At 42.3% G+C, this 21,489-nt stretch overlaps 1 protein-coding gene across 6 annotated transcripts in view; it reads right to left on the bottom strand.

The window, feature by feature from the left end:
• Nucleotides 1-21,489, bottom strand: part of LOC117291425 — a 39,701-nt gene that overhangs the window by 11,312 nt on the left and 6,900 nt on the right. For 3 of the 6 annotated variants that reach the window (XM_033773089.1, XM_033773088.1, XM_033773091.1), the window contains 24 exons: nucleotides 20,282-20,318; nucleotides 19,073-19,221; nucleotides 18,513-18,683; nucleotides 18,034-18,136; nucleotides 17,568-17,635; nucleotides 16,677-16,755; nucleotides 15,539-15,829; nucleotides 14,703-14,979; nucleotides 14,008-14,149; nucleotides 11,598-12,344; nucleotides 10,786-11,296; nucleotides 10,044-10,335; nucleotides 9,447-9,654; nucleotides 8,681-8,809; nucleotides 8,111-8,341; nucleotides 7,370-7,659; nucleotides 6,607-6,799; nucleotides 5,589-5,815; nucleotides 4,870-5,103; nucleotides 3,309-3,693; nucleotides 2,390-2,656; nucleotides 1,540-1,647; nucleotides 781-856; nucleotides 10-296 (listed from right to left, as the gene is read on the bottom strand). In XM_033773089.1, the coding sequence (XP_033628980.1) occupies nucleotides 10-296; nucleotides 781-856; nucleotides 1,540-1,647; nucleotides 2,390-2,656; nucleotides 3,309-3,693; nucleotides 4,870-5,103; nucleotides 5,589-5,815; nucleotides 6,607-6,799; nucleotides 7,370-7,659; nucleotides 8,111-8,341; nucleotides 8,681-8,809; nucleotides 9,447-9,654; nucleotides 10,044-10,335; nucleotides 10,786-11,296; nucleotides 11,598-12,344; nucleotides 14,008-14,149; nucleotides 14,703-14,979; nucleotides 15,539-15,829; nucleotides 16,677-16,755; nucleotides 17,568-17,635; nucleotides 18,034-18,136; nucleotides 18,513-18,683; nucleotides 19,073-19,221; nucleotides 20,282-20,318 (5,502 nt within the window). Of the gene's footprint in view, nucleotides 1-9; nucleotides 297-780; nucleotides 857-1,539; nucleotides 1,648-2,389; nucleotides 2,657-3,308; nucleotides 3,694-4,869; nucleotides 5,104-5,588; nucleotides 5,816-6,606; nucleotides 6,800-7,369; nucleotides 7,660-8,110; nucleotides 8,342-8,680; nucleotides 8,810-9,446; nucleotides 9,655-10,043; nucleotides 10,336-10,785; nucleotides 11,297-11,597; nucleotides 12,345-14,007; nucleotides 14,150-14,702; nucleotides 14,980-15,538; nucleotides 15,830-16,676; nucleotides 16,756-17,567; nucleotides 17,636-18,033; nucleotides 18,137-18,512; nucleotides 18,684-19,072; nucleotides 19,222-20,281; nucleotides 20,319-20,574; nucleotides 20,816-21,489 lie in introns of those variants that run through there. The other 3 variants (XM_033773093.1, XM_033773090.1, XM_033773092.1) reach the window with 3 other exon arrangements.

The following is a 21,489-nucleotide window of genomic DNA, read 5'->3' as shown; positions in this document are numbered from 1 at the left end:
GATTCTCACCAGTGGGTACAAGCTTTTGTTCTTTTCACACTCCTTGAGGAAAGCCTTCCAGGTCGTTGAGCATTGTCCCTCGGAGCAGAGAGCAGTCGGATCACCGGTGACAATGACCAGTGACTGGGCGCGGGTTAAGGCAGTGTTCAGGAGCTTGTGGTCAGACAGAAGCCCGTAGTAGAACTCTTCGTCTTGCTGGGTGGAGGAACTGTTTTGCGGAACGACCGTCAAACGAGCCTTCTCCAGGGTCTTGCGGGTTCGGACTGTACTGATGAGCAGGGCTCGAAACTGTTTCCCTGAATAAGAAGCATAATAATAAGTTTAAGGCGAGTAAAAATTGAAACATATTTAGCGTCCGGGTATTACAAAAAAGGAAGGAGGAGGGGCTTTTTATTTTTAAATTTTTGATTTGCAAGATGGCCACCATTCTTTTTAAAACTTAAAATATGCATTGTTTTTACCTTTCCTTTTCCTTTCTAAATGGCTGCCCGACACACGCTGGGCTATTTTCAATACTCTTTTTGCTGAGATTGTTTAAATGTATCCCTTGTTTCCATTTACAACAACAAAGTTCATATTATAAAATTTTAAAAAATGAAAACAAACATCAATTTAAAAAAAAAGAGAAAAAAAAGGCGGCGGCCTCTAAAAAGGAGGTGGACGGGGCGCTACACTTTCTAGCACATGTATCATTATTATATATTTCTGGTATAAAAAATAAGGATGGATGAATGGAATGTAATCTGTAGTGACCATTAGTAACTTGTGAGAAAAACAAACCTTGTACATTGTCCACAGTTTCCACTGAGATGTCGCCAAGTCCTCTTCGCCGCATCTCTGTACGAATCTGACGAACCTAAAAATTGATTTTTAAAATAGATTCAAGTTGGCAACTCCTTTAACAACAAAAAAACTTCATATGACACATATGCTTTTTGTCAAAGCAGTGCCCTAGAAAGCCCCCAAACAAGCAATGGGTGTCTTGGTTAAAGACACAAGTGTCACGACTGAAACACCAGAGCTCGCGCTGGTGCTCTTAACCACTCAGCCACGACAAGCCACATATCCGGCTCAGAGAACAAAACAGTATAAATTTAAGTGTCCATCCGGTTAAAGACACAAATGTCACGACTGAAACACCAGAGCTCGCGCTGGTGCTCTTAACCACTCAGCCACGACAAGCCACATATCCGGCTCAGAGAACAAAACAGTATAATTTTAAGTGTCCATCCGGTTAAAGACACAAGTGTCACGACTGAAACACCAGAGCTCGAGCTGGTGCTCTTAACCACTCAGCCACAACAAGCCACATATCCGGCTCAGAGAACAAAACAATATAATTTTAAGTGTCCATCCGTCGATTTCACCAAACTCTTCCCAACTTAAGATTTATCTTAGGACTTAGGACGATTTAAGTTCCGTACTCATAGACGTTAGGACGCATTGAACCCATCCTAAGTTAGGACGGGTTACTCGTCCTAACTCAAGATAGAATTTATCCTAGCGTTTCGAGAAATCGGCTGCTGCCCAAGAACCTACCTGCATAGAGTACGGTGTGATGATCCCGATGCTGTTCTTATTAAACTTGCCCCAGTTCTCCGGCCATTTACGGCACAACTCTTCAACTCTGAACACTATTTCCATCACCTAAAAAACAATAATTCATTTACAAAAAAAGACGTTATCAATTTCAAATGTCACTCTTGAAGTTAGCATTTAAGCTTTTATGTCCATACTGAACACTGAGCCACAAATTTTAAAGGGGAAAAAAAAAAAATCTATAAAATAGCCAACTGGGTCTTTATTTGAACCGTTATATTCTACTTTTAAATTTCTTCCAAACCATAAATATTAATAATAATAATAACAAGTTCTTATATTGACCCAATTCACCTGACGTCATTAGAAAATAATCTTGGATGCGCCATACTGGTGGGCAATGTCACTGTGCGTTATTCCGTGAAGTGCGCATTTTAGGCGACGCAGCGTTTACACGTAAACCTAATTGCCTACCAAAATGGTGAGCATGGCACCATTGCGGCGTGTAACGTGCGTGCAAAGGGTAAATATACATGTACAGCGCATTTTAACAATAACCCTATCAATGTGCTTTTATTAGTGCCCTGGTCAGCGGGCCGATAGCATTCCTTCAGTCTCTCTCATCTCCCTATGGAGTATACAACCCCTGTAGCGCTCCCATGGCTTCGTCAAACACAATATCAACCTCTACCCTCGCAGGTACCCATTTATACCCCTGGGTGAAAAGGGGAATTATAGTGAAGTGGTGTTACGACTGGGACCCAAACCCACACTCCGATGACTTAACCACCAGAACTTGAATTTGTGAAGGCAATGTGCCAGTTTAACGCATTATTATTTCTCAGCATACCTCATAGTTGTTGACGTAAGACATCCCTACATGCTGGTCTTCTCCTTTCACTGCGCAGAACATCAACGGATAGAAATCCTTGTGAACTGGATGGTTGCCATGGGCTCTCAGTGCCTCGTGGTAGTACGTCTGAGCGATGAAGTTCAGTATTGGCTGACAAGTACGATAGTTGTACGTCAAGAAAACACTACTGGCCATTTTGTTGATGAACAGTCGCTCTAGAAGGGACTTGTTGAACTTGGCGTTACGCGCCGTCTCACAGAAAACCTTCAACATTGAAACGGTTCAGAAATATATTTCAGTCTCCATACATTAACAACAAATTAAAAACAAATATAATGCTTTATCAACACTCGATGGGCCTCTTAAAGCGCTGATAAGTTTTTGAAATTTAGACACTACCAAAAAAAGTTGTTGCTATGAAAGTGGCCATATTGTTAGGTAGGCTGTATGAGCGTCGCACGCAACACCAGAGTTCCCGCTTTGACTCTTATGGCACACCCATGCACACGCACACGCTCATATTCGATACGGTCTATATGAGACCCTTATAAAGCATCTTGTACAGCCAGGAATTCCAGAAACACCGGGGCAAACCACTTTCTTTATACTATGGGTGCGTTGATTAGCTTCCCTGTGTCAACCCCGCAGTGCTCATTCGGGTGAGCCCCTGACGAGAGCTAATCGAACGAACATGACCTGTTTTTCAATCAGGGCACTCGGCGCTAACTCGGGTGAGCACCTGGAATGACGTCAAAGCTATTCGAACCTACCGAGGGCAGACCGGGGTCGGCCCGGGGAAGCTAATCGAACGCACCCATAATTCAGATTTAGATTCAGAACAGTGATTTTAAGCACAAGATTGCATGCATGAAAAACACCAGGAGTTGCAGTCTTAGAACAAGTAACCGATCTTTACCCTTGGGCTCATCTGCAAGTGATCACCAGCCAACATGACGCATGTATTCTGTGTCGCTAGGGTCAGAGGTTGAAGAACCGCCGGTTCCAAGGCTTGACCCGCCTCGTCGATCAAGATGTGAGTGAATTGACCCCGAAGGTCGTACTGCAGCAGGATGCTGGACATCGACAAAGTTGTGATGACGATGTGGAACTTCTTGATGGATTCGGCATCTGGGATCTGGATATTGTAGGTGTCATCCATCAGGACATAGGGGCACACGATGGGATCGATGGAATTCAGTCGACGGAAGGTGCTGTAGATACGTAGCATGCGGATCTGGTGCTTGTTCCAGGTGGATTCCACAAATTTATGCAGAAACTCGGTGATGTACCAGTCGGCAGCGCTGTAAGGAATTTATCGTGATACTGTTAATAGAATACAATACAATAAAATACAATAAATAAATTTGGCGCACTCACTCATCAAAGATGGTTACAAAGCGCTGAACAGACCCTGGAGGATTAACCAAATAATACAGTGAAACATGCAGGTTATTGTTCATTAAGATGAGTTTTCAGAGCCTTCTTAAAATACTTTTAAAGCGTCGAAGGAAGGGGATCAGCGGTAAGCTTAATCAGCGGATGAACTGTGGAACCTCATTCCAGATTCAAGGGACATTCGAACATAGGGGTATCAGAACATAAGGGTGTCGGAACAAAGGGGTGTCGGAACATAGGGGTGTCGGAACATGGGGGTGTCGGAACATGGGGGTGTCAGAACATAGGGGTGTCGGAACATAGGGGTGTCGGAACATGGGGGTGTCAGAACATAGGGGTGTCGGAACATAGGGGTGTCGGAACATGGGGGTGTCGGAACACAGGGGTGTCGGAACATAGCATTTTCGGAACATAGGATTTTTTTAACATAGGGGTGTCGGAACATAGGATTTTCGGAACATAGGATTTTTGGAACATAGGGGTGTCGGAACATAGGGGTATCGGAACATAGGGGTGTCGGAACATAGGGGTGTCGGAACATAGGGGTGTCGGAACATGGGGGTGTCAGAACATGGGGGTGTCGGAACATGGGGGTGTCAGAACATAGGGGTGTCGGAACATAGGGGTGTCGGAACATGGGGGTGTCGGAACATAGGGGTGTCGGAACATGGGGGTGTCAGAACATAGGGGTGTCGGAACATAGGGGTGTCGGAACATGGGGGTGTCGGAACATGGGGGTGTCGGAACACAGGGGTGTCGGAACATAGCATTTTCAGAACATAGGATTTTTTTAACATAGGGGTGTCGGAACATAGGATTTTCGGAACATAGGATTTTTGGAACATAGGGGTGTCGGAACATAGGGGTATCGGAATATAGGGGTGTCGGAACATAGGGGTGTCAGAATATAGGGGTATCGGAACATACGGGTGTCGGAACATAGGGGGGTCGGAACATAGGGATGTTGGAATATAGGGGTGTCGGAATATAGGGGTGTTGAAATATAGGGATGTCGGAATATAGGGGTGTCAGAACATAGGGGTATCGGAACATAGGGGTGTCTTCAATCAATCTTCAATCACCTGTTGGACTGTGTGCAAATTAGAATTCTGCTGTGTGGACGTTTAGCAACAGTTCGCTTGACGGCAGTTGCTAGGGTATATGTTTTGCCCGTGCCGAACGGTCCGTAGACTAGGACGGGGCCAGCACCTTGCATGGCGTACGAGTCGCTGCCTCCATGAGAGGAAATGAATGCCGCTGCCCGCTCTTGGTAGAGATTGGTGTCCGTAAGTTGATCTTTCTGGACAAATGGCAACCTAGAGAACAATGGTAGCAAAAGCAATAAACAAATGTGATGCAAACTATAAGACGTTTGTTTGTAATAACATAAACGAGACAAAACCGGCTAACAATGAAATTTAACAGATTTTTTAAATTTTCTTATTTAAATTGTATCATATGTTATATTGACAACTTCCTTCCCAATAAATTACATCAAAAAGGGTTTGAGGTTAGCCTTGAAAAGGAATGTGCTGATATATGTTCAATAAACAACTCAATCTCAACTCAATGTTCAATCTCAGTTTAGTTCTCTCACATCTATTGATGTTTCTACTTTCAAATTTTTTAACCAAAGTGGTATCAAAAATGTGGTATTATATATTTTTTTAAATAAAAATTCATCTGCAATCGTTAAATTGTGAAAGGAAACGGGCGGGGATTCTTAACAGTTTTTTCTTTATATGGCCTTAATCTGGTGGTTCAAATCACGCCCTAGTCATTTTGTCAATATTCCATTCACCTCTGCTTTGTAGGCGGGAAAACAATGTCCATGTTGTCAAGCTTCTCTACAGCATTGTGCATATGGCAGAAGGACATTCTGTTCAGCTGGAACTGGATCTGAACCTGTCGTTCCTGACCACTAGTCAGGTGCTGTTCATTCACGCAGTCTTCACTGAGGTTCAGGCTGATGGAGTCTTGGTTTTGACTCCCAAAGTCCTGACCGGGAAGGATCACGGCTTCATAGACCTGCGTAATTAAACAAATCACAAGCAAAACTGACAGGGCAAGTTTTTAATAGTTTTAGAGTTGAACAAAGAGAAATTGACTGGATCGGGACTTGAACCAACGACCTCGGGATTAAATGTACCAGTGCTATTACCTACTGAGCTATCCAACCCTATGTTGGGGGTCTCCCTCTTTTGTCAATATCTTTGTTTGGGTGTGCCAGTCAGAAGCCATATAACACTTTACTGCCGTGTCAAACTTAATTGGAAATAGGTTTTCGTGTTTTTGTTTCGTTGAACCATTTGAACGTTTCAAACTTACTTAATTTGTACCCTTCTAAAGATTTGATTAATATTTTATGTTTTGGGCTCCTTTAAAGACACTGGACACTATTGGGAACTGGCAAAGACCAGTCTTCTCACTTGCTGTATCTCAACATATGCACAAAATAACAAACCTGTGAAAATTTGAGCTCAATCGGTCATCAAAGTTGTGAGATAACAATTAAAGAAAAAACACCCTTGCCACACGAAGTTGTGTGCTTTCAGATGCTTGATTTCGAGACCTCAAATTCTAAATCTAAGGTCTCGAAATCAAATTCGTGGAGAATTACTTCTTTCTCGAAAACTACCCTACTTCAGAGGGAGCCGTCTGTCACAATGTTTTGTACTATCGACAGCTCTCCATTACTCGTAACCAGGTAAGGTTTTATGCTAATAATTATTTTGAGTAATTACCAATAGTGTCCACTGCCTTTAATTCCTTGTTGCCAATCAGCCATTTGCGTAACATCCCTGAAGAAAAATACCTACCTTGTTTGTCTTGTCAAACTTGAGTAGCATCTTTTGGACACTTCTGTTGATGATCTGGCTGGCCTCCGAATCGTCAACGAGGGCCTGCTTTAAGTTGATACTGCCGAACAATTGACCGGACGTGGCGTAATGGTGGCCTAATCCATCCTCCTCAATGGTGGCTGTGACTTTCAGAGTGCTCGCAATGGAAAATCTAAATTGATAACAAAATGGTGTAATTTTGAGGTTGTTTGATGTCTTTCACCACCGTATTCGTTTCACACAGGCGAAAGGCGGTGCCAAGAATCTGCTTTGCCAACCTAATAAAATGTAATAGATTCTTTGTCAAAGCGCCTTTGAAAATACTTACAGATACCAGTGCTACATAAATTGTAGAGAGTGGGTACGAGTCTCAGTCGTGACACTTGTGCCCTTAAGCAAGACACTTAACCGTTGCTTCGTCCTTTGGATGGGACGTAAAGCCGTTGGGCCCATTTGTTGTGTACCGCACAGAACCCAGTGCACTTATCGAAAAGAGAAGGGGTTCGCCCCTGTGTTCGTGGCCGTTAAATGCACCATAGCACCTTGTAAACCCTTATACAGTGCTACGTACTATTCAGTCTCATAATTCACAACTTCAATAACTTCTTTCTATAAAATTGTGTATAACAAGCGCCCGAGTACCTTGTTGGTAGATACCTGCACTACATGCATAAGACTTATTTTTACATTAAATTATTTTGATCAAGTAATTAATTGATTGAAAATCTGGAAAAGTCATTACCTTGCGATTCGCTTAGTCTGTTCTCGCTCCTCCAGGTGCAACATCTTCTGCATGTGCAGTTTGTAATTATCACGGTCGAGTCTTCCTAGCTCAATATCGTCAATACTCAACGACGCCGGGGGTTTGTACGCAGCCAGGATCTTCTTCTCAAACAGCGCGACGTCGGGCGGCGTCCTGACATCGTCCGGGAACTTGACAATCTCGCAGTTGCTGCTGTCCCACGTCTGAATCTTCTTCTCTCTCTGTATCTTCTTGAAGGTTTCAAAATGCTCCTCGGAACCCACATGAGCCTTAGAGATAAGAAGTCAATAACTTTGTAATAATAACTAGTTCTTATATAGCGCATTTCACAATAACCGTCTCAATGCACTTTACATTAGTCTACTGGTCATTTGGCCAATAACATCCCTTTATTCTTTCTCAGCTCCCTGGGGAGTATACAGCCCCGAGCTCCCGTGGTGCTCCAGTGGCTTTTTCTTACACAATAACAACCTCTACCCTCGCAGGTACCCATTTATACCCCTTGGTGAACAAAATTACATTAACAAAAAACGGCTTCAGAAACTTTTCTTTTAGGCCAATGATCTACTTGTCAAACAGAGAGAACTGACAAGATTTCTTTAAAATAAATAAAGGTTTTTTAACCATTGCTATTATTTTGGATGTATTTAGAAAGTGATTGCAACTTTACATTGTCCCAGTGACGGTTGGCAAGCTTTTGCTTGTTATCTTTTTTCTTACCTCCAATTTTCGAACCAGTACCGGTTCACTACCGAAGTCGAAGAGCACCCATTGGTTGAAGCTACCCAGCATCCTGGAGTGAAAGATGACGCTGACGCGATACGTCTCTCCGTCTCCTTCGGCGATGCGGTTTCCCGGACACACCTGTGGTATATCCTCACCCTTAGGGTCCGACAAGTAGAAGTGAAGTCGATGTTGGTCGTAGAGGAGTCCCACACGCTTTAAGACTTTCTGGACAGCCATTACAAGAAAATGTTTGTTAGGTTATGGGATGAGCAAACAAAATATAGAGTGTACAAACCCCTAAACGTTCCTGTAACTACTTCACTGTGTGGTCGAGTTAGCAAAGTGGTATCTTTCCTCGCATTCTGCTCATTTTAAGTGCTATTCACACCACCGCAATTTAACTGGGGTCCCTTGCTTAATTTTAGCATGGTTGTAAAATGTAGCAGTGTTTGACAAGGTATTGCAATAGAGAAAAAAAATGGTTGTCCTTTCACATGAGGTACATTTTGCAACCATTTAGCAAGGGTCCCTTGCTAAATTGCTCTCGTGTGAAATGGACTTTACCTGCTTCTTGGACTTGATCAGGAACTTCCAAGTGAAAGTGAAGACTGAGTCAGACTTCCTCTTAATCTTGAGAAATTTGTTCAGTTCCTGTTCGCAGTCGACCCGGATGCCTGGTAGCTCCTCAGTGATCTTTAAAAAAAAGATTAAACACTTTTATACCTGTGTGTTGTGTTGTCATTTATAGCCTTTGAGATAGACTCTGCAAGTTTATTACTTAAAATATATATTAGCATAAAAACTTACTTGGTAATGAGCAACAGAGAGCCGTTGATAGTATAAAACATTGTGAGGAAAGATTGTGATGAAAAAGATTATTTCTCACTTAAAGGCAGTGGACACTATTGGTAATTGTCAAAGACTAGCCTTCAGAGTTGGTGTATCTCAACATATGCATAAAATAACAAACCTGTGAAAATTTGAGCTCAATCGGTTGTCGAAGTTGCGAGATAAAAATGAAAGAAAAAACACCCTTGTCACACAAAGTTGTGTGCTTCCAGATGCTTGATTTCGAGACCTCAAAATCTAATTCTGAGGTCTCAAAATCAAACTCATGGAAAATTACTTCTTCCACGAAAACGACGTTACTTCAGAGGGAGCCGCTTCTCACAAAGTCTTATACTATCAACAGCTCCCCATTACTCGGTACCAAGTAAGGTTTTATGCTAATAATTATTTTGAGTAATTACCAATAGTGTCCACTACCTTTAATACTCTAATACTTGTTTTTCAAGAATTTATAAATAAATAAAAATAACTTTCAACCAACCACACTCATTTCCTCGGTGGAGTAGTTGTATTTTGTTAGAATCTCATCCATGAAAGCGAACAGTTTCTGTTCCTTGGCTTTCTTCATCTTCATCATTCGGTATTGATGTCTTTCCCGCCATTCCTCAAGCTCTTCCAGGGTGTGTGCCCGGGTGCAGTTGTTGTTCTCGGCGGGGGACTGGGAGAAGGTGCACTGTCGCCTCTTGTGTCTGATAAAGGAAAGAGGTTGTGATTTTGCAAAGAGATCGTTAGGAAGAAACTATGGCCCTTTTTGAAACTACGGCTTTGGCTTTGGATTTGGCTTCAGGCTCCATCCTCTCGTCTGAAGCCCTGAGCGCATACGCAAAGCACACACAAATTGTCAAAGCAACCACGGGGCCAATCTAGCCAGGTTTCGAAAAGGGTCTATATAAATAATCAGTATACAACCATGTGTAAATCTCTTTTCCCAGGAAAATTTTTCAGGGGTTTTCCTCCCACATCTAATACTTAAACTTCTATCATTGTCTTCTTTCCGTTGGGTTCTTGGCTATTGAGAGCCCTTGGCTTTACAATCAGAATAAATGAACAAAATGTACTCTGCTTCACTCGGACTTACGGCTCACACTCCTGGTATCGTCCGTTCAACACATTCCACGGTGGACTGCGGTACTTCCACTGTCTCTCCTTGTCACAGTTGACCCTTGACCTATGACCCAAGCTCTTGGTGTGCTCCTCCAGCTTCCACAGCTGTTGGAATGGTTGATCGCAGTAGGTGCAGTAGAAACTCTGCAGCATATAGGCCTCCGATTGCATGGCAGTGGGCATGGCCGATGCCTCAGCTGAGGGCTGGTTGATGGGGGTCGACGGAGGTCGAAACTTGATAGCCATTACTTCATCAAGTGATTTCACTGTAGAGAAAAACAAACAGTTTTTTATTAAAATGATTATGTTTCAGGTTCGCAGTTTTACATCAGGCCCAATTTCACAGCTCTGCTGACATAAGCAAAGACTCGGCGCTTACGGGAGCAGAGAATTACACGCTTACCTCAAACTTATTTCACTGGTTAGCAAAGAATAGTACATACTCTACGTTACTAGGCATTCTTCGCTTTACTCAGAAAGAACAGAAATTTGCCAGTTGTACAGCATAGAATGGTGATTATAAGCACATAATTCGGCGGTAAGCAGAGCCACGAAAATGGGTCCAGACAAAGTTTGCATTGTTGCAATTAGTGCCTCACTAATATTTTGCTTAGCAAATAATTTTGCTAAGCAGTATTTTCTGCTTAACAGCTTTATGAAAGTTGGCCATTGTATCTGCACAAGCCGTATCAACATAAACTTGTTTTTGCACTCACGGTTGTACTGAGCCATGTATCTCCAGAGCGTGCCCTCTGCGGGATGATGAGGAAACATACAGGACGCACGGTGGCAGCTGTCGCCGTGACGACACAACTTGGGATGCACTTCAGACCTCAGCCACGGGTGCCGTGGTTTCACAGGTACCCACTTCTTCTTGGAGCCCTCGTACACCACCACCATCTTGAGCTGCCACGGATGCGAGTTGGCGCCGGCGCAGAACTCCGGCTTGCGCGGGTTCTGTCCAATGCACTGGTTCCCTCTTGGAAAACACATGCCGCAGACGTACTTGACATCGCCGGTGAACTTAGGGATTGCTTTCGCTACCGCGGCGGCTGCTACCTTGCTAGGGGCAGAGGGCTGGGATGGGGTTGGTTGGATAGGAGCTGAGGTGGCCACCTTGACAGACGGTTGTGCTGGACGTGGAGCGATGGCCTCCGCACAAAGCTGAACAAGGGCCTCTCTGTTTAGAGAGTAAAGAAGCTCAACTTCCCACACCTCAATTTCAACCTGGTAGAAAACATTTTGAGAAAAATTACAAATGAGATAAACATTGTTTTGAGTGTTTCTTCGAGGAAAGGGGTGCGGCTGCAGGTTAAGAAGGATTGAGGGTTCTTTAAACAAATTAACTCTCTTCAAAATGTGTAGTTAGAGTAATATTTATCAAGGTTTATTTCAATGTGTGTTTCTAATTGTCGCATTTTGCTCAGGGTAATGGAATTATTTTGGTTATGCTTGTTGGGGCAAAATCCAAGAACTTTATATAAAAAAAAACAATTACAAAAATCTAAAATAATAAAGTGACTTTTACCTCATTGTGGGCAAATTTGCATGGGTTGCCAAATCGACATCCAAAGCGATTGGTCAGGTTCCAGCAGAGGTTAGCCCTCGCTGGTATTCCCTTGGGGCGTGGTCGAGCCTTCTGGTAGCGGTACCTTCCATTCATGGCCAGGATGCTGACGAGCACCTTGCTCTTCTCCCACGCGTGCTGCGAGTCGTTGTTGCTGCAGTAAGGTCCCGCGGTGCTCCGCGGACACATCATCGGTGGCGCCCCGTCAAAACACCTCTCGCATAGAAACATAAAATGACCTCTGACCCTTGACATTAAGATATTATAACCTTGTCTGACGCTGTTTGTGATGGCTGAGGGTTGTTGCTTCATAATAGCCGGTTCCTGATAGGTAGTGGTCTTGGTTGTTCTTTGGCTAATGCTCATTACATCATTACTCGGGACACCTCCAGGTTTGAGACTCGGCACTGACTTGGTTTTCATCACCAGCTTAAACCCTTCCCCATCGTTCACTAAGGACTGTTTAGGTGGGACCTCTCGCGGTCGTGACACACCGATGCCCTGTGAGTGGCGCAGATACGCAACGATCTCTTTCCCGTTGAAGTTACCCTCTCGATCGGCTTTCCAGACGAATATCTCCTCCTTGCTGTGGCAGTACCAACAGGAATCCTCACCGATCTTACAGGCGATGCCAGTTTCGAATTGTTTGCACAGGGTGTAAATTCCATTGAAGTCCGGCTTGGTTCGAGGCCTAATTCTCCCCCATACCTTAATTTTTTTAAAACAAAAGACAGTTTGTAAACTAGCTAAAAAGTTGTGTTTGGTAAACTTAAATGCCCCGCAAGCCAGTCCGTTTCTTATGTGAGAGCAAGTTTTAGAGTATCAACAACACATCTGACTTTAAACAACCCTGGTGTACCCACTATTAGTCAATGGACACTTAGACACGACGTTGTTGCATGAAGCATGTTTGTTGAAGTTGGGAGTCAGTCACTAGGTCAAGTGGTTAGACTGCAGGACTTGCAATTACAAGGTTGTGGGTTCGAATCCTACCAAGCTAACTGTGGTCCAGTGGTTGGACTGCAGGACTTGCAATTACAAGGTTGTGGGTTTGAATCCTACCAAGCTAACTGTGTTTCAGTGGTTAGGCTGCAGGACTTGCAATTACAAGGTTGTGGGTTCGAATCCTACCAAGCTAACTGTGGTCCAGTGGTTGGACTGCAGGACTTGCAATTACAAGGTTGTGGGTTCGAATCCTACCAAGCTAACTGTGGTCCAGTGGTTGGACTGCAGGACTTGCAATTACAAGGTTGTGGGTTCGAATCCTACCAAGCTAACTGTGGTCCAGTGGTTGGACTGCAGGACTTGCAATTACAAGGTTGTGGGTTCGAATCCTACCAAGCTAACTGTGGTCCAGTGGTTGGACTGCAGGACTTGCAATTACAAGGTTGTGGGTTCGAATCCTACCAAGCTAACTGTGGTCCAGTGGTTGGACTGCAGGACTTGCAATTACAAGGTTGTGGGTTCGAATCCTACCAAGCTAACTGTGGTCCAGTGGTTGGACTGCAGGACTTGCAATTACAAGGTTGTGGGTTCGAATCCTACCAAGCTAACTGTGGTCCAGTGGTTGGACTGCAGGACTTGCAATTACAAGGTTGTGGGTTCGAATCCTACCAAGCTAACTGTGGTCCAGTGGTTGGACTGCAGGACTTGCAATTACAAGGTTGTGGGTTCGAATCCTACCAAGCTAACTGTGGTCCAGTGGTTGGACTGCAGGACTTGCAATTACAAGGTTGTGGGTTCGAATCCTACCAAGCTAACTGTGGTCCAGTGGTTGGACTGCAGGACTTGCAATTACAAGGTTGTGGGTTCGAATCCTACCAAGCTAACTGTGGTCCAGTGGTTGGACTGCAGGACTTGCAATCACAAGGTTGTGGGTTCGAATCCTACCAAGCTAACTGTGGTCAAGTGGTTAGACTGCAGGACTTGCAATTACAAGGTTGTGGGTTCGAATCCTACCAAGCTAACTGTGGTCCAGTGGTTGGACTGCAGGACTTGCAATTACAAGGTTGTGGGTTCGAATCCTACCAAGCTCACTGTGGTTCAGTGGTTAGACTGCAGGACTTGCAATTACAAGGTTGTGGGTTCGAATCCTTCCAAGCTTACCGCTGATACCACATTGATCTGAATCAGTATTGCCGCTAGTTACTGAATCAAAATTTCTTGACTTGTGCAATTCATAATCATAGACGCTTAACCAATGTTCGTATGAGAGAGATTGGCTGTTGCCAGCTTGGTGTTTATATCCCCTTGTGGGAGTTTTCAGAGTGCCCTTAATGAGAGGATCATCTAAACAAACAAACAAACAAACAAACAAAACAAACAAACAAACAAACAAACACAATCTTACTGAACTGACTGACATACTGACCTCAATCTTTGGTGTGGACACACTACCAAGCTTGCATACAAGCCAACCCCCAAAACACAAATGTTTGATGTCTGGTCGATACATATGGCGCTCATAACCATATTTGCTTGCATCGGTGACGTAACACTTTTCACACGCAAGTCTGTAAATAACACAGACAGAGAAAAATAAATTTTGATCAAACATAAAAAAGTTTACGAGACTCAGTGAGGTTTGCAATAACACCAAGTGAAAATGTCTTCTGAGTAGTGTTGGTTCTGAAAAGAACCGATGGTCTTTTAGAGCCAAAATGTTCAGAAACTTTGGCAGACTTTTTGAAAGCTCTGTGGCGGATTCAAGCTCTGGTGTTTGATCAGCAGAGTGTCGGTTCGAGTGCTGGTCATAACACTTGTGTCCTTGAGCAAGATATTTAACCATAATTGCAGGTAAACAGTTGGTGAGGTAGTGCTTTCTGCTCTACCAGGCAGGCTTCTGATGGATGATATCCAAGCCTACATCCGTATGGACTGCAAAGGGGGTAACCCTGTTTCAGCCCCAGGGGTAGGTGGCAACGGCCCCTGGAAAAAATAAATTGTTTCCCACACCTTGAAGTGGCATTCAGGTCTTGTGTGTCTGGTGACTTGCATTCAACAATTTTTTAAAAATTTAACAAAAAACGAAATCATGCTCACCACATTCCATGAAAGTCAACCTACCTGAAGGTAAATTTCTTCAGCCATTCCAGACTTTCATACGAAAGCCTCGGCGGAGGTGGTCCGACACTGGCAGATTGAGCTTGAGCGTTCTGGACAGCCCTGCCATTGGCCCTGTTTGACGTAGCTGCTGCAGCTGTTGCTCCTGCTGCTGCTGCTGCTGCAGCAGCCAGTGGGGACTGCGTGGAGTTCTGTACGGTGGGGCTTGGGCTCAAATTTGCTCCAGAAGCTAAGGTATCGAACCGGTTGGATGTCCTCAACGCCAACTTGGGTTGCTGAACTGTAACAAACGGAATGCATATTTAAGTAGAAATTAGAACTATATTTTTGAGTTTCACACTTATGCTGATCTCACACTGTGGCGAATACGCTAGCGAATGTGCTTACAAATGGAAATATTTGACAGTCGCTCAAACCTCGGAACATTCACCATGTCTTTGTAAGCATTGGTAAAAAATTTGGAACGTTCACAAGTCATTCTCCACCTCCTTACAAAGATTGGTCAATTTAGGAAGCGCTTTCTAAATTTAAGTGAATGTTGTGAAGGCGGACATTGGTAACGTTGGTAAAGCATGCGTAAGCATTGGCAACGTTCGTTAGCTATTCATAAGGCATTGGCAAGCGTTGGTAAGCATTCCTAATATATTCGTAAGATATTGGTTTGGAGAGGTCGAGGGGTGACCGAGAAAATATTCACTAACACATTGCAATTTTTGGGCGAATTCACCACGAAATTCAAATATTCTAATATTAATTTAGGCAAGAACCGTACTTGGCTAACCCATATAATCTGGGTTTAGTTTGTGATAAAGGTCCATTAATTTAGTTGAGATATTTACAGTTTGCAGAATTCTCGGCAGGTTTCCCCGCTGCCAGGCCACTCTGCTGGTTCCTCATGTACTCTGCCTGCTTAGCGATGTGCTTCGATCCTCCACGATGCTGAACCAGTTGTTTGTCCGCATTCAAATAAACCTTACAGACGTCGCAGTACAGCGAGTCGTCTTGGTTGTTGGAGTTCGCAGTTGCGAAGCTAGCTGCCCCAGTGTTAGTCGCCCCTTGGCTGCTCTGGGTGGATGTAGATGAGGAAGCTCTGGGCCTCTGGCTGCTTGACGACACTTTGGGGATCGCACCTACATCAAACAAAACTATTTTATCCTTTCGGTTTATAAGTGAAGGTACGCAACTTTGTCGCAATACTTCACCCCCCCTCCCCAAAACAGGTTTAAGAAGAACATCTGATATCAAAACCCTGGCACCATAAAATGTATCCAGCTTTAGGATGTTAATATAGTAAATTTAGTAGCTTCTTTGAAGGGGTAAACAAACTTGAGCTACGAAAATGTTTTTTTTTATCGTGCCAGACTCTTTCTGTCTAGGATGCTGTATCCGTGTACAGGGCTCATTTTCATGAATATTCTGCTAAGCAAATTTCTTGGCTAAGCAAGAAATGACCAGGTTTCAGTCACAGCAATGGTAACTGTATGTTATTCTGGCTGGTAACTTATTTCTGATTAGCGAAAATTGTTTGTGCTAAGCAAGTTTTTGTGCTTACAGTGCTTTCATGAAGCTGTCAAGCAGAATATTCTGCTAAGCAAATTTCTTGGCTAAGCAAGAAATGACCAGGTTTCAGTCACAGCAATGGTAACTGTATGTTATTCTGGCTGGTAACTTATTTCTGATTAGCGAAAATTGTTTGTGCTAAGCAAGTTTTTGTGCTTACAGTGCTTTCATGAAGCTGTCAAGCAGAATATTCTGCTAAGCAAATTTCTTGGCTAAGCAAGAAATGACCAGGTTCCAGTCGCAGCAATGGTAACTGTATGTTATTCTGGCTGGTAACTTATTTTTGATTAGCGAAAAAATAAATTGTGCTAAGCAAGTTTTTGTGCTTGCAAGCTTTATGAAACTGGGCCCAGGACGGAAAACAAAATTCCTACTTGGCTGGAGCATGGAGGTTCTGAAACAGTTGAATACACTTACCATTGGCCCTGGTAGGCAAAGGTACTGGACCGAAATCATCCAGACCGTATTTAGACGACTTTGAAGCTGCATTGTACGCCTAGGGACAAAAATGATAAAATTGAAAAATTATTGGACTAATGTTGCAATTGGATACCTTTTCATGCCGTGTTGTCATTTGGCTTTCAAGAAAGAATCTGCTAGGGTCGAACGTCAGGCCATTAACAATTTCTTGCATTTATACCATAGATTTTTTGGTTGGTAAACATTTTGCAACGGCTCATCTTGCTTACTCATGATTGACATGGGTATAATACTAAGGGAATCAATGTGTGGTGAAGAGGTTTTCAACTAGTGGTTTAAACCCAATGAGGCCTGGTTCTTGATAATTTGTCACCGTGTGGACATTCTTGTGTTATGTACACTTAAGGGACACTTTTGCCGTGGATCAGGCCAGTTGGTTTATGAAAAGTGTGTTTGAAAACGTTTGTCATGAAATGCATGTGGTTAGAAAGATGTTTTAACAGTAGAGTACAATGATCCACACAAATATGCCTCGAAACTGCGTGGTTTTCCTTTTATTTTGCGAACTAACTTCGTCGGCCATTTTGTGGAATAAAAAAATTGACTCCGCAAAATGGCATGCCGTGTTAGTTCAAGGCATATAAGGAACACCGTGCAATTTTATAACAAACGGTTTTCATAGACCAACTCACCTGATCCAAGGCATCGTGCCCCTTTAACGAAAATCCTATTCTTGAACACAGTGTGAACATGTGTAAGTCCCAGAGTGTTTAAGTCCCTACATCATGTGAACTTCTTTCATTCGTTAAAACAAAACATCTTGCCAGAAACGTTTTTTTTATATATAAATCTACAAGGTTAGTCTGGTGCTTTGCTCCATGGTCTTACCTTAGTGGGATTGACACCAGGTTGAGCAGGGTTCTGTTGTCTGGGCGAGTTGCTCGCAGACGAAACTACTGATCAAATGAAATCATTCAGAACAAAATTAGAGGCTAGAGATCAGTCACTGAATGTGAAAACATGACATTTAAGGTAGTAACAATTTCATCTGATGGGCAAAAAAACTTGTTTTGCATGAACTTTTTAATTTTAATTAACAGATTGGTTTCAAATGACAAAACAAACTTTTTTTCCACAAAACCCCAAAACAGCATTTACTGAAAACCATGTTTGAAACCCACAAAAGTCTAGTCATCTAGTGTATGGGTTTTCAAAACATCTATTATAAACAGTTTGAACATAAGTTCGCCATATTAGGGACGCGTCTCCGGGGGGACAGAATCTCCTGAGACATCGGCACACAGCCACAGCCGCAGCCGCGATGCTCCACGGAGAACCAAGATAACACACTCACCACTATCAGCGACTGAAACGCATGAAGATGTATCCGAGAAATCGACTTCAACGACAACTTTGCTTTTTTTCTTCTTCTTACTCTTATTGTTGGATTTGCCTTTCTGAAATCGAACATGAAAAGGAGAGTATGTGTAAGCCGTAGATAAAATGTTGGAGGAGTGGAGAGATATGATTATTCTTTCAGAGTGGACATAACTTTATTCATTCCTTAAACCAACTCAGCTCCCAGGGAGTATACAACCTGTGCAACATTAATATGCGCTACTCGGCTAAACGAATCACAATAACCATCTCTGCCCTCACAGGTACACATTAACACCCCCCGGGTGGAGAGAAGCAATTCTGTCTTGCTAAGGGACACAAGTGTCACAACCGGGATTCGAACCCACACTCTGCTGAACAGAAGCGGCAGAGCTTGAGTTCGGTGCTCTTGTCCGCTCGGCCCTGAACTTCTCACTAATCATTTTTGAGTCTCACCGCATTTGTTTTCTTCGACGCTTTGACGTGGGCGGGTAACCACTCTTCTACAACAGCTGAGGAGTCCTGTGAGACATTTGGGGTGTTTGTGGGTGGAGGGCACGCTCTAATTGGGTCCAAATGCTGGTTCAGCTCAGCGATAATCGCCTTGACTCTTGGAAGCTCAAGAATCTGTTGACACAAATTAATTTTTGTTATTTATTTATTTGTTATAATAATAATAATAATAATAATAATAATAATAATAATAATAATAATAATAATAATAATAATAATAATAATAATAATAATAATAATAATAATAATAATAATAATAATAATAATAATAATAATAATAATAATAATAATAATAATAATAATAATAATAATAATAATAATAATAATAATAATAATAATGGGGGGGGAACCTAATGAAAACCCCATTTACAAAGGGCTCCAAAATAATTGTATAAAAAAATCAAGCGAATTCCAATAATGACCATTTAGCCCCGGGCAGACAATTTGTTATTTTTTAGTTCTTTTTTACTGCCCTAGCAACTGATAAAGGAAACTACTCTTACCTTGGCAGGGTATTCCTGATACAGAATCATTTCAAATCCCATCAGAAATTCGATACTGTTGTTTTTTGCCCACTCCAAGCGAGCAATCTCATACTGTGCGACGACTTGTGCAACGTTGGCACTTTCGTAATTATTATCTATCTCCAACGCTGCAAGATGAAACAAATTATGGACAATAGACATTTGGTATAATTAATAATTACTTGTTCTTATACAGCGCGTTACCTACGGGTCAGGCGTCAAGTGCTTGGTGTTATTTTTTTCTAAACAGGATTTTGATGTATTTGAGGTGTGGGACCCATTCTTGTAGTACCTTTTAAGGGTTTAAAAGTCATTTTTTATGCCGCGCTTTTCACACCTGAATGGCTTCTCAAAGTGCTCCAACATTACTACTCCTGTTAATTGGGGCATTTAAAAGAACACGTTGCCTTGGATCGGTCGAGTTGGTCTTTGAAAAGCGTCTGTAACCGTTTCTTATAAAATGCATATGATTAGAAAGATATTTTAAAAGTAGAATATAATGATCCACACAAGTATCACTCGAAATTGCGTGGTTTTCCTTTTACCTCGTCGACTAACACGGTCGGCCATTTATGGAAGTCAAATGGCCGACCGTGTTAGTTCGCAAAGTAAAAGGAAAGCCACGCAATTTCAAGGCAAATTTGTGTGGATCTTTGTATTCTACTTTGAAATCATCTTTCTAACAATATGCATTTTATAACAAACGGCTACAAACGCTTTTCAAAGACCAACTCGACCGATCCAAGGCAACGTGTTCCTTTAATACATTCCTTAAACCATCTCAGCTCCCTGGGGAGTATACAGACTGTTCTACAAATATGCGCTACTAATACTTCTAGAAACTATAAGGCTAACGGTCGTAAAACTTTCACCCATCAACGCTGATTTGAAACACGTATAGCATTAAGGAGGCCCTAAATATGAGACCCCTATAAGGCTCACAGGGGAGCCTTATAGTTTCTAGAAGTACGCTACTAATAAGCTAAATCAATCACAAGAACAATCTCTGCACACACAGGTGCCAATTAACAATTATATTTAAGTGTCTTGCTAAGGGACACTAGTGTCACGACTCCCGAACCCACACTCTGCTGATCAAGAAACACCAGAGCTTGAGTTTGGTGCTCTCATCCGCTTTATAAGTTTTCATTATTATTATTACTATTTATTGTTATAATTCAGACTTACCATGAGCGCAGTCCTCCAGTGCGGCTTTTGGATATCCCTGTAAACAACCAAAAAAACAATAACAACAATATTTTGAGTAGACTCATTTAGGAATGGTTTTCAAAAAATTCCTGATTTTTTCTTTTACAACAATGTTAACCTTCCAAAATAAAATAATAACAAATTAGCAAAAGTGCACTAAGAAAATTGATATTAAGACAAAGAAAGGATTATTACATCAATTTTTATAAGTAAAAAAAACAGTGATACATCAATAATAAATAATAGAAACTTAATTAAAACAGATTTATTACCGCAAGGTTTCCCATGACTGCACCGAACCGACACCACCGCATCAAATGACATTGTTTCTTAGAAATTCTTTGATTGCAAGATGCCTCGAGTTTGGAAATGAACTTCAGCGCGATGTTGCAATCAGGGAGATTTCACATAAGGGGAAGTCCCTTTGAATTGCATTACAAAGCAAGGGTACAAAAACTCAGGTTCAAAGAAAGGATTTGGATTTTGTTTTAAACTATGCCTTGTTGAGTGCAATCATGCGGAGACGATCAAACCAGTGAATACACATAAAATTTGTGCCCGACCTTACATGGGACACAGTTAATAATGTATGTAGTTCAAGGAACACGTACACACACATACATGTACGTACACATACATGTACTGTGTACACATAGTACAGTGCATGTTACACATAAATTACATGAATCAGTAAAATGTCAATGTACGTACACATAGGCGTGGTTACACACATATATGACAAATAGTGTCATGTTCTAACATGTCTAGGTGCACTTCCTTTTTACATTACAAATGTGAAAATTCCTGAAAAATGGCCTCTGATGAGTAATCTGGACCTAGATATTACAATTCAGGAGGTTTAAAGGTTATGTGCAGCGCCAGAAACAGAAAACTGCAGGTGAAGTTTTTGGTGATTTTTTTTGGGGGGGGGGGGGGAAACCATGAGAAATCACACGACTGAAAAACCTATGAAAAATGTCAAGTTAGCATTTTACATGTTTTAGGACAGAATCACCATGAGAGTGCACGCCTAGCCTGTGTGCTTCATTTTTGAAAGGGCAAGGGCACCAAGGCATTTTCTCTTTGCTTAAAGGCATTGGACACTATTGGAAATAGACCCTTCCCATGAAATATATATAAATTGCACATAGCGCGTGCGCACTAACGTTGTGGTTGGCAAAATGAGG

The sequence above is a fragment of the Asterias rubens genome, chromosome 6 (genome assembly GCF_902459465.1).
Source record: "Asterias rubens chromosome 6, eAstRub1.3, whole genome shotgun sequence".
Classification (NCBI taxonomy): Eukaryota; Metazoa; Echinodermata; class Asteroidea; order Forcipulatida; family Asteriidae; genus Asterias; species Asterias rubens.
This window is presented reverse-complemented; position numbering and strand designations above follow the sequence as displayed.